The sequence below is a fragment of the Parasteatoda tepidariorum genome, chromosome 8 (genome assembly GCF_043381705.1).
Source record: "Parasteatoda tepidariorum isolate YZ-2023 chromosome 8, CAS_Ptep_4.0, whole genome shotgun sequence".
Lineage (NCBI taxonomy): Eukaryota > Metazoa > Arthropoda > Arachnida > Araneae > Theridiidae > Parasteatoda > Parasteatoda tepidariorum.
Window position 1 is genome coordinate 18788069 of NC_092211.1, and position 12448 is coordinate 18800516.

Here is a 12448-nt window from a genome sequence, read left to right on the forward strand (position 1 = left end):
GAATTCTACCAATGTTCTTATTGGCTTTTAAAAAAGTATATTAGCTATTTAGATTGTACATGGTGAAAAAATCAAAACATTAGCTAAATAAGAAACATTTTCATTACGTTTAAAAGCCCTAGCAGCTTCACTAATATTCTGCATTTTAAAGCGTGAAAATTCAATGCATAAATAAACGCGAAATATAAAAAAATTCAATGCATTCAATACAAACACTTAAACGTTTTTTAGACGTTTAGGTAGCTCCCAGTAGAAAAATATCAATTCAACAGCGGCCTTTTAAAGCATTCTCACTTCAATTAATTAATTAATTCCTAATTGAGTTTAAATTAAATATTATCATGTTTTTAGGGCATGAATCTGAATTGAACAACCTGATAATGCTCACTCTGGTTATTTTTTCCGTTTTTAAAAGCGCTATATGTTGAGCCACTGCATGTGACGTTTGCCATGTGACATTTTTAGCAGCAATCATTGGTCAATTTTCTTACGTTGCCATTCGGGAAGTTGTAATGAGGCTTTTTTTTGGTGCCGTGTAAGAGAAATATATATATAGATGACGCATAAATTCAAAATTCCTAAGGCATTCATTATTTCTCAATGTATAGCAGTATATCAATGAACTGAATTTACTGTTGGCTTTCAAGGGGGGGAAGGAAAAACCGTTTATTATTGTATGGACGTGGAAAACGCAGAAAAAAATTCCAAACTTTATTGGGGTAAACTTGACCGTTAACCTTTTGCCCCCCTGAAAATGTAAATTTTTTTTAACACGGTGGGGATGTAAAATGCCTTGAAAACAAAAGCTATGGAACTAAATAGGGGTAAGGCATTATTTTTTAATGGATTAACTGAAATTACATTTTACCCATTGAGAGATGTAAAAATACTTACATTGAATAAAAGGTGGAGAAAAAAAAATTCGAACCATTTAGGACTAAGTCACTATCCATTAATATAAAAATTAAATTTAACTTTAGCCCCTGAGAGATGTAAAAATACCAAAATGCTTGCCAAAAATGGGGTGGTGCAATCGTATTGTATGTTTGGATACCGTTAAAAATTTTATCCTCGCCAAAGATAGTGGCAACTTCTTTTCACCAAAGTGGTGTGACGAAATGCTATGCATGACTCTTGGATATTGTGTTTCACTACACCAATATTCTTTTACACTATTTGGTGTTAAATTGTAATTTATAATTACATTAAAATACAGTTAAAAAAATAGTTACATTAAAATTTATAACTACAGTAAGATAAGATACATATAAGAGTCAGTAAAGTTATTTTCGCACTACAATAAAAATCAACAACCCTTAATTCAGAATGCACGATATACACGAATTCTTAAAATAAAATTCGTATGTAAATCGAGCATCCGCGCGTTACGCAGAAAGAATCTTAGGACTAATTCGAACTAAACTAAACAAACACCGGATAGAAATTACGCATCATAAAATTAGTTAATACAGTTCTCAGATATTTAAAAATTAATATATGATTTTCCTTATTACACAATAAAGAACCATACATGCATAAATAGCGGCAATTTTTGTTTCTGTTTTAAAATGACGACCAACTCTCTCCAACTCATTCCAGATTGTAAACAAACTACTGACTTTATTCTGCTTGGCGTTTCTTGAAATTCAAAACACGCCAACATTGGTGTTTTCAGAAGAAAAAATAATTTTTATAAGGTGTAAAAGCGTGAGAGTTTGGTGTAAGATCATTCAGTTATAAGCGTTTAGATTTAAATTACATCCTTCAAATCGCATATGAATACTCGATTTGGTGTTAAACCGGAATAAAGTGCTCTTTCACATAATTTTTTTGGGTTGTTCAACATCAGATTCGGAGAGATATTACACCAGTTATTACAGTGTACGCTGTTCTGTTACTATTATTTTAATTTATCAATACTATATATTTAATTTAATATAGATTTCTTAATGGACATCCTTTTATTGCAAGTAATTTTATATTTATTTTCGATGTATCTTTGTTATTAATTTTTAAGTCATTTTAACAATAAGCATAACTAAATAATAAATCTATTACTTAATCAGCCTAACCAAAAAGTATTATTTATTTAGTGATTAGAAGTTATTAAGCTTATTAAGTATTACTTATAAGCATTAATTATTAAGTGAAGAGTTTATATTAAATAATAAATAAAATATAAACATTAATTAATTAATAAAATATAAACTTTAGTTAATAAAATATAAGCATTAATTAATAAATAAAATATAAACATTAATTTATAAATAAAATATAAACTTTAGCTAATTAATAAAATATAAGCATTAATTAATAAATAAAATATAAACATTAATTTATAAATAAATTTTAAACACTTGCAAATAATTCATTTACGGTTACTTTTCTTCATTTCTCCTATTTGGTGAGAACATTTTGCAAATCATAACTTCAATTTTGTTTAACAATAAATATATATGCTATTTAAAAANTACAAGTAATTGATTACTGTAATCAAGAAATGTAATCGATTACATTTTTGGCCAACTCTGCTTTATTCTACTTGGCGTTTCTTGAAATTCAAAACACGCCAACATTGGTGTTTTCAAAAGTATAAATAATACTTGTAAGGTGTAAAAGCATGAGAGTTTGGTGTAAGATTATTCAATTATAAGTGTTTAGATTTGAATTACATCCTTCAAATCATATATGAATACTCGATTTGGTGTTAAACCGGAATGAAGTGCTCCTTCACATCATTTTTTTGGGTTGTTCAACATCAGATTCAGAGAGATATTACACCAGTCTTTACAGTGTACGCTGTTCTGTTACTATTATTTTTAATTTATTAATACTATATATTTAACTTAATAGATTTCTTAACGGACATCCTTTTATTGTAAGTAATTTTATATTTATTTTCGATGTATCTTTGTTATTAATTTTTAAGTTATGTTAACAATAAGCATAACTAAATAAATGTATTACTTAATTAGCCCAACCAAAAAATATTGCTTTTATTGATAAACATAAATTATTAAAGGAAAAGTTTATATTAAATAATGAATAAAATATGAACATTAATTAATAAATAAAATATAATCATTTGTTAATTAATGGAATATATGCATTAATTAATTAATAAAATATAAACATTGATTAATTAATAAAATATAAACACTAGTTAATAAATAAAATATAAACATTANTATTAGTTAATTAATAAAATATAAGCATTAATTAATAAATAAAATATAAACATTAATTTATAAATAAATTTTAAACACTTGCAAATAATTCATTTACGGTTACTTTTCTTCATTTCTCCTATTTGGTGAGAACATTTTGCAAATCATAACTTCAATTTTGTTTAACAATAAATATATATGCTATTTAAAAAAAAGTTTTTTTTTGCGTACCCCATAGCGTAAGTGCCCTCTATGACTCTATTTGTCGAATTGTAAATCTTTTATTAAAAAAAAAAGTAGAAAATCAAAATCATCACTGAAACATAATTCAAGTTGAAAGCGTAATAATGAAAATAATAAGTTAATCTTCATTTTTACAAATCTGTAATTAACGCGCATAAATCAAGAACTTCCGCACGCGATTATCAATAAATAATGAGGTCCATCATAACAAATTCTCCCACACGCTAAAAGAAAACGAATGCAAAATAAATACTCACAGCAGAAAAAAAGGAGGAAAAAAAAAACCCAACAAGGCATTCATTGGCGGGATTAATTTCTCATTCATGTTTATTTGATGCCGCTATCCATTAATCCGAAATCTTCCTCCACGCAATTCTTAAAAAACGCGCGTCAGCTCATCGGAGGCGCGGACCACTGACGAAATGATTTCGGCCCAGCAGGTGTTTAAAGCCTGCCTACGGAGGAACTGTCACGTATACCATTGGAATACTATAAAGAGCGCCGGCGCGCCTTTGGCAATCGTTTGGCTGATACCTGACGATCCGGAAGTGACGAGTCGGAATGCGAGGATTGTATCTTCATCTTCTGCTGTTCTTTTTCTCACACAGCATGGCATCTAGAACGCCGGTATCTCCTCTTGGTTGGTTGTAAGTACTTCAATTTTACTATTGTAGTATTATGCAATTATTATTTATGTATCTATATATATATTTTTTTTATCTAGTGTTGAATTTCGTTTGCACTATTATTTCTATTTTATCATATTTAATCATAATTTTTCTTAATCAGTTTCATTTTTACTTTCGCTATTTATTTATTATCGCTTGCTTTTTTGATATTATCGTATATTTTCGATAAGTCATATTTTTACTATTAGGTATGCATTTAAATGTTATCAATGAATAAATAATTTAAAAACTAGTTGTACTTTAAAAAATTGCAAAATATTACTTCTCAAATTAATGTGCTTGCTTGGGAATTTAAATAGGAATTTGTATAAATTAAATTTTCATTAAAAAAACTTTACAATTTAATTAAATTTTAGTAATTCAAAAAGTGAAAGTTATTCTTTCACACTTGAACTTAATGTTTGTTTTTATTTATATTTTTATAAATTCCACCTTATTTGTTGTTATATTTAATTTAATTAACTTTGATTAATTCAAAAAGTGGAAGTTAGTCAAATTTCAGGGGGCAAATTAATATACATAAATATAACTTTTAGAAATTGAATTCTGGGAAAATTGAATTTATATGCGATGAAGATGTATTCCTATAAATCAAATTTTAATTAATTAAGCACAATTATACATACTTTTAGTTAAATAAAATTCGAGCAATTCAAATAATTGAAACTAGTTGAATTGAAATTATTATTCTGAATCATAATGCGGTTGTTATGAAAGTATGCCAATTCCATTTTGGAAATTGTGATTAAAATTAAAAATTTTTTTAAAAAAATTTATGTAAGATTCATAACTTAATCAGTTAATAAATTTTGGATTAAAATTAATCGTTGCACCGCAAGTTAAGTAATTTATATCAGTAGTTGTTTAATTGATTTTAGGTTTAAGTTTAAACACACTTTATTAAAAAAAAGAATAGTTAGGTCATTAGAAAATAAGGAGATTCAATTTTAATTTAATATTAGCTTGCTAATGTGTTAAAAAATTGTGTTAAATAATAACTGCCATTAATTTTAAGTTCAAATATTTGTTTAAAACTTTTTTTGCTACGATATTTACTAAATCAATAAATTGCCTGTTAAAATATTTCGAACTCCAACTTTTTACCCGTTTAGGAGTTATAATTAATATTATCTAAAAACTATTTTATCAAGTCAAATTTATTTAAATGCAAACACTATTTGCATTGGAAGTCTAATTGTATTATTTGCACATATCAGAAAAATATAATACAATTAATATAATACAATTAGAGACTTGTATTAATTGTATTACTAGTGTATTATATTATAAACTAGTTTTAAATTATTTTTCAGTGAATTTTTTTTAAAATTATTTTTACGTGAAAACTAGTTTTAATACCTTCCTTGACCTTATTGACTTAATAAGTGATTGGTTAGATTTCAAAACGTTTTTTTTTTTTTTTGAATGTTAAAAAGCGTTAACGCAGCGCAGCTGATTAGCAATTTGTCACTTTTTACTTATTGTTAATTTTTTTTAATTAAATTTTCATGAGGACTCAGAAAGCACTGATTCAAAATATTATAATTAATTGAAAAATTATTCAAATTAAAAAATATCATACTTAATTTTTTTTGTTTTTTACTGACTTAAATTAACTTATAAATTTAACTAGTCATATTTATATATCTCACAGTATTTCTAAACTTTAAAAAAATAAAGAACAAATTAATTCTGAAAAATTTATTTCTGACGCAATTTATAAACGCAATTTGTTTCTGGAAAAAAAATCAAAAATATTAGAATAAAATTTTATGTGATCCAAAATATTATAATATTTAATTATGAACACTAAAAATAAATTATAAATAGAGAAAAAAAAGTTACTTAACATTTTGTAGCATCGCCTTTATCTTTGATCATGGCAAATAAGCGCTCTTGGCGGTATTTTTTGTCCACATAAGCTCAAGAAGACTTAATTCTCTCCACTTATCTCAGTTTTGTTTGCAAGAGCAACTTCTTTCAGTTCTTTCCTTACTATTCTCCATAAATTTTGAATGGGATTAAATTCTGTTGAATTAGCTTGCCACATCTAGTATTGTAATTTCACGCCACTCCAGTCAGATTTTAGTTAATTTTGATGCAAGAAGTGAATCTAAATTGTGTTGGAAGATAAAGTCATCCTTAAACAAGTCTTCTAGCCATGGAATCATATAGTGCTTGAGAATATCTTCATAAATATCTGAATTAACTTTTTCTTTTAGAATGCATACCTTTCCAGGTCCGTGTGTGTTCCTGCAATTCCCACTAACAGCAAATTTTACTAAACATTTCAGGCTCTCTTTATTAAATGCTTTTTGTTTTATTCTCTAAACTTGAACTCCTCGATTGCCAAACGAGACATAGAAAATACTTTCGTCTCTAAATATATAGTTTTCAAATCGCCCAAGTTCCATAGCAATCTTGATTTGTACCATATCATTCTTACAAGCTTTTGTTTTAGAGTCATAAGTGGCTTTATTGTTTGAACATAAGATTAAAACTTACATTTATGAAAATGATTCAAAAATATTAATTCCTTCTTTCCATTTCCCATGCAAATATCATACACTCCTGAATCGATTATTTTTTTATTATAGTCTTCAGCTTTTTTGTCGCCTCTGACCGAATTCACCATTGCCACAATTATTTCTAAACTTTTCATTCTTCCAATACTGTTGTAAGATTCTGCATACGCTTGGAGTTTAGTTAAGTTAAAATGTATTGTTGATTTTTACCTTGTAAATCTAAGTTACTAACTTGTTTTATTTATTCTGTAATATCGCGTAAACATCCTATTTAAAAACAATTTTCAAGCATTAAACAAAGAAAAGAAGTCTTTTGCAAATTGTCGTCTGCACTAAATTTAAAATTCTCCTAATATACTCGTAAAATTATTAAAAACAAAGATTATTGTAACTTATTTTAATAATTTAGACCAATTAAATAAAAAAATTTAATAATTTGAAGTTTATTTATTTATTTTATTTATTTTTGCTTGAAAATAGATTCCTCACAAAAATATCGTTTGCAAATATGCATAATGTGATATTTAAAAATAAAGTATTTTATTTTTATTGGATGAGAAAAGTGAATATTCTAATGCTTTGAATCAAAGTCGTATATATATTATTAGTATCGGAGTTCTCTGTATTTTGGTGGAAAATGGAGTCAAGCTATTTATATTCAAATGAAATTTTAATCAAAATTATTTGAATTCATGAACAAATCATTGCTTAATGTCCAAACTTTCAGAAATCAGGTAAGAAAAAGAAGAGTTTTTTTCTTCTTCGAAAACTAAAGACTGATATTATCTTAATATTCAGCATTTAAAGTAAAGTTTCTTTTATTACCAAAACCACTTTAGAATGTTGAAAGCTAATGCAATCGTGGTACTTTACTTCAGAAATAATAACATTCCTTACGCAATATGAGGTAAAGTAAGTTTGTAGATGTTTTGACGTAACAAAAAAAAAAAAAAAAAAAAAAAAAAAAAAAAAAAAAAAAAAAAAANAAAAAAAAAAAAAAAAAAAATACTAGCTCCAATAAAGTTAAATTTAGATGAGAAGTAACATGAATTTACCTCTTTTGTCTATAAAGTATTATCTTTTTTATACTTAAACTATTATTAGTTATAGTTTTATACTTAAACTATTTACACTGAACTTGCGCAATAAAAATAGAACTTTAACCACTTCCTACAATAGTAAAATCTTAAATATATTCTCAATAAACAATGATAATAAAAAAGGAAATAAATCTTGTGTTCAAACTTCTTTGCTCGTTAGATTTGGTTAGTTTTAAGACGAGGACTGGTATTTGAATGTATGGGGCTTGCTCTACAATTCGCTGCCCCCTGAACGAAGAGTAAAGTGTCGAAAATATTTATTCTGCAGATTATCTAGCGAATGAGCAGATTCACTAAGATAATCCGTTAAAGTGCCAGAAATTGTTTTTTTTTTCTCAAATTACCTAAGTAGTCTGAAAACTTCAGATATAATTTGCTCATTAAAGTGAAAATAAGATATTTATTGAAAAAACAGAAATGTTTCGATATGTGAAGAATAATTATTTATTTTTTACTATCTAAAAAAGCAGGTTACTTCAATAAAATAATCAACACATTAGTTAATAGAATCAATCATTTTAAAACCTATAATTACAAGTATCATAAGGTTTGAAATATTATTATAATTAAGGAATTTTACATAATTCAAAATAATCAACAAATTAGTAGATAGAATTATAGAAACAAAATATAACTATACGAAAGTCGTTAATGTGCCAAAAATATTATTTCATTTCAAAAAATTACGTAAGCAGTCTGCAAACTACCTAGATAATCCGCACATAACCTACTCGTGAAAGTGAAAGTAAGGTCTTTGCTGAAACAACAGAAACATTTCAAAACGTTATTTATTTATTGAATGTTAGAAAAGTCGTGCAATTAAAATTTGATTTTGTTCAAATTTTGTATTTTGCCTTGTAAAATTAGATACTTTAAAATGATGTAAAAAATTGTACACCTTACAATTCGAATTTTTTTTTAATATTGTTAAAAATAAAACATAACAAATATTTATTGAAATTTATCTTTTGCGTTGCGTGGTATTATCTTTAGACAAACGAATTTTATAGTTGTTCGCAGAATTTTTTCAATTCACTTCAAAAGTTCTGGAATTACGGCAAAATACGCAAAATGTAAAATTTATATTAAGGGGACCAAAGTTTGGATCACTTTCCTAACCAAACTATGGGGACCATATTTTTGAGATTGGGACTACCCTCTATTGACTGTGACTACCTATTGGGGATTAGAAATCCGAATCCTTTGGAAAGAAGTATGTTTATCCAGAGAAATTGCATTTTTGTGTCCGATTTCTTACTTTAAAATATCGTCCACACTCATTAATTAGCATATTTGAGGTCACCCCCTCGAACCATTACGATTGAGCCCTAGAACGTGAAGATCCGATATCAGATCAAAAGTTATTCAGGGTGGTCCTTTTTTTTGCTCACTGTACATTTATGAAAATTTAAATCGGTATTTTACTCATGTAAATATATGTGAGAACTTTTTTATAGTAAAAAATGCATTATTTCCGTTGAAGTCTTTAACTCCTTTTTAAAAGTAAAGATCTTTACGCGATTAATTTTATTTTTATTTAAATTCTACGTAACCATAAATTATCAAAAAAATTTTTTTCATTACATTTTAATTAAATTAAATTTTAAAAATGGGACGAATTATGGTTTGCTTCAAAATAAAAACTTAACAGAATCTCTATAAAGGTTGAAAATGAATGTTAAGGAAACATTTCTTCATTAGAAAATTTAGCTATTTCTCTTTGATTTGAAAAGCACAATAAGAAATACTAATGCAATATTTTATAAATGCTTTTTCTTTTCATAATTTGTTCTAATATATTGTTGTTAGAAATATTGTATTTTCTTTTTAAAAAAAATAACATTTCTACTTCATTTGCATTTTACTTGAAATAATTTCTCAACGGCAACTGAAATATTAAATGAATCATGAATTATAGGTTGGATCTAAATAGAATTGGAGGTTTCAAAACTCGTTACTGGTTATAAAAAATATTAACTCGCGGAAGGCCTTTAACTCTTCATCAATACACCATTCTGGAACAGCTGACTTATTCTACCAGGCTCAAAACAAATTTAGTTCTAATCAAAATTAATCAGTTAACGAAGGTTATAGCCTGAAATTTGCTATAATATTCACATATTATACTCATTTCACATTTTATAAACGTCGTTGAACAACCGATCCGACCTATTGGGTTTACAACTATTAATATTCAACTCTGTAGCCTTGTAATTTCGAACCCAATCCAGAAGACAAGAAAACTCCTGGGTCAAGTATTGGGAGAAATTTGCCTTCGTGGAGGCCTATTTGATGAATCTAACCCGCATTTGCGTTACATGGAGTGGAAAACCTCCGACGGTTATCCTGGTGGCAAAGGGACTCTAACCCATGATCCGTCTACCATTGCGGATAGTTTTTGTCAGCACTGTGGTCGGTGAAAGCCAGATGCGGAATTCGTGTTGACCAGTCATCGCTGGGACTAGAACTCGGCCACCTCATTGGAAAGCGGACGCTCTATCCCCTGAACCATCATAGCTCATATTAGACTTATTACCTTATTTGTTTCTAATAAATTTATATTTTATGCATGTTTTTAATAAAAAAAGAGGTGGCGCGATTACCATATTTGGATAGAAATACCTTTATTGTCATTCCTGGCTATCTTATCTAATGCGTGTATTTTTTATATATAAGTAAAAAAATAACAACAATCAGGCAACGAAGACAAATATAGCCTTAGAAAAAAAACGAATACAATAACGCAGAAATTGTATAAGATGAGATAGGACAACGCCTTCTAATGTAAAAAAACCCTTTATATTGGTCGTTTACTCGTTGGGAGGTAAGGCTCCCGTTTCGGAAACAAACGTGTCCTTTTTTTACAAAAAGATAAAGACTGGTAACACGATTGTTTAATTCGTAAAATTTATTTTGAAGAAACTAGAAATTTGTATCCACTATGATATATCATGATAGATTATTCTTCGCAAAATTCTTTTAAATGTAATTTTTAAAAAAAAATTAGCTGTGTGTGTAAAAGTCAGGGGAGCAAATCTCAATAGCATGAAGAGCTTTAGATCGATGGGTACGAGCTTACTTGTCTATGAAGTAAAGGCGGCTTTTACGCAATGATGATCACATTACAACAATCAATATCAATACCATTGGTCTCGAAATTGTAGAGTCTTCACCTCAAACCCCCCTACTTTTGATCTACAGCGGGCCCATGCTAAAGGTTTTTTAAGTGGTAGCTAACACTAAATATATCTAATTATACTAAGCGTATCTTACCACTTTTTTTATTGAGCTATTTTTCCGACCAGTACAAAATAGTGCCTCGATAGGTAACTGAACCTTCTTTAGAAAATCTTTTGTTTTTATTCATTAATTTCTTAAATTTAGGTGGAAACATTTTTTCTGATGGTACATTTTTTCCCGCTAGGTAAAGTTTTTTCTTGCTAAAATTATCCTAGCAGCAAAATTACTTGGGCTCTCATTGGATCAATATTCACTAATCTTAATTCAATAAGGGTTCGTTATTTTCCGATATTGGCTCTATATAGATCCGATATTGGCCCGATTCACCCGATATTTCACAGCCACTTTACAACCTATATTAGCCTCATATAGAGTCGTCTGATTTACCCGATATTTTACAATTTTACAACCTATATTTTCCCTATATAGAATTGTCAGATTCACCCGATATTTTATATTTATTATTCAGCCAATATAAGCCTTATACTGGCCCTATATAAGCTATTCTGTTGTTGTTGTCTCTAATGTCACTTGCCAATGTCAACAAGCCTGCTTGGTGAAAGCAAGCGAATTTAAGGTAGAAGGTGCGTTTCTTGTTTTTCAGTGGCGCCATCTATGGCCAAGAATGCGACTTCAACCACACACACGTCACAGTCCGTTTATAGGGCGGAACCATTCATACATTTATTCACTCATTCATATACAGATCGTAGTTTCGAACCGAACCAGAGAGCGGTCGATATCCAATTCAGTGAGGTATGATTTTTTTGAGAACATGGAGGACTTTGTGACCCGACAAATTTAATGTGCACCAGTCACCATTTACTACACGGGGAGTGCTTAACCGGTGGAGATCGAACATAGGCTACTCTGGGACCTATATTGAAAAATCCAGACATCCCAATATTGGTCCCTTGGTGCATGTTCCGGGAAAAAAGCCTGATAGAAAAAGGCCTAAAATACTTCGTAAAAAAGCACCTCACTAAGAATTTTATATACATATATAACGTCCGGTTCGATGCGGAATGTTGTTTAATTTTTCCAGTGTTTTTATCCTCTTGTTTTAGCGCACTTTTCTCTGTCCACCTATAATCATTAAAAGAAGGAGCCATGTTGGCTCAAAGGATAGAGCACTTGCCTCCCATTGAAGTGACCCGGATTCGAATATTAAGGACGAATTCCGCACCCAGCCCGTACCTACCACAGCGCTGGTGTGAAGTATCTGCAGTGGTAGTCGGAACATGTATTACAGTCTCCTTGCCGTTAGGTTAAGTGTGGGAGGTTTTCGGGATTTTTTTTCTCTCCGTGCAACGCAAATGCGTCTTAGTTCCATCAAAAAGTTCTCCAAGAAGGCAAATTTCTCCTAATACTTGATCCAGGAGTTCCTTTGTCTTCTGGATAGTGTTCAAAATTACAAGGCTACGGAACACCAGTAGTCGCAAGCTCTAAATTGGGTCGGCTGTTCAACGAAGGTTATAAAATAA

At 28.7% G+C, this 12448-nt stretch overlaps 1 protein-coding gene across 1 annotated transcript in view; it reads left to right on the top strand.

Annotated features, from left to right (window-relative positions):
* Window positions 1-3844: 3844 nt before the first annotated feature.
* The window catches only part of LOC107449252 (protein Wnt-11), a 28606-nt gene continuing 20002 nt past the window's right edge, over window positions 3845-12448 (top strand). Inside the window, exon 1 of the mRNA XM_043046640.2 lies at window positions 3845-4057. Within this exon, the coding sequence (XP_042902574.1) occupies window positions 3972-4057 (86 nt within the window). The 5' untranslated portion in view covers window positions 3845-3971. The remainder of the gene's footprint in view (window positions 4058-12448) is intronic.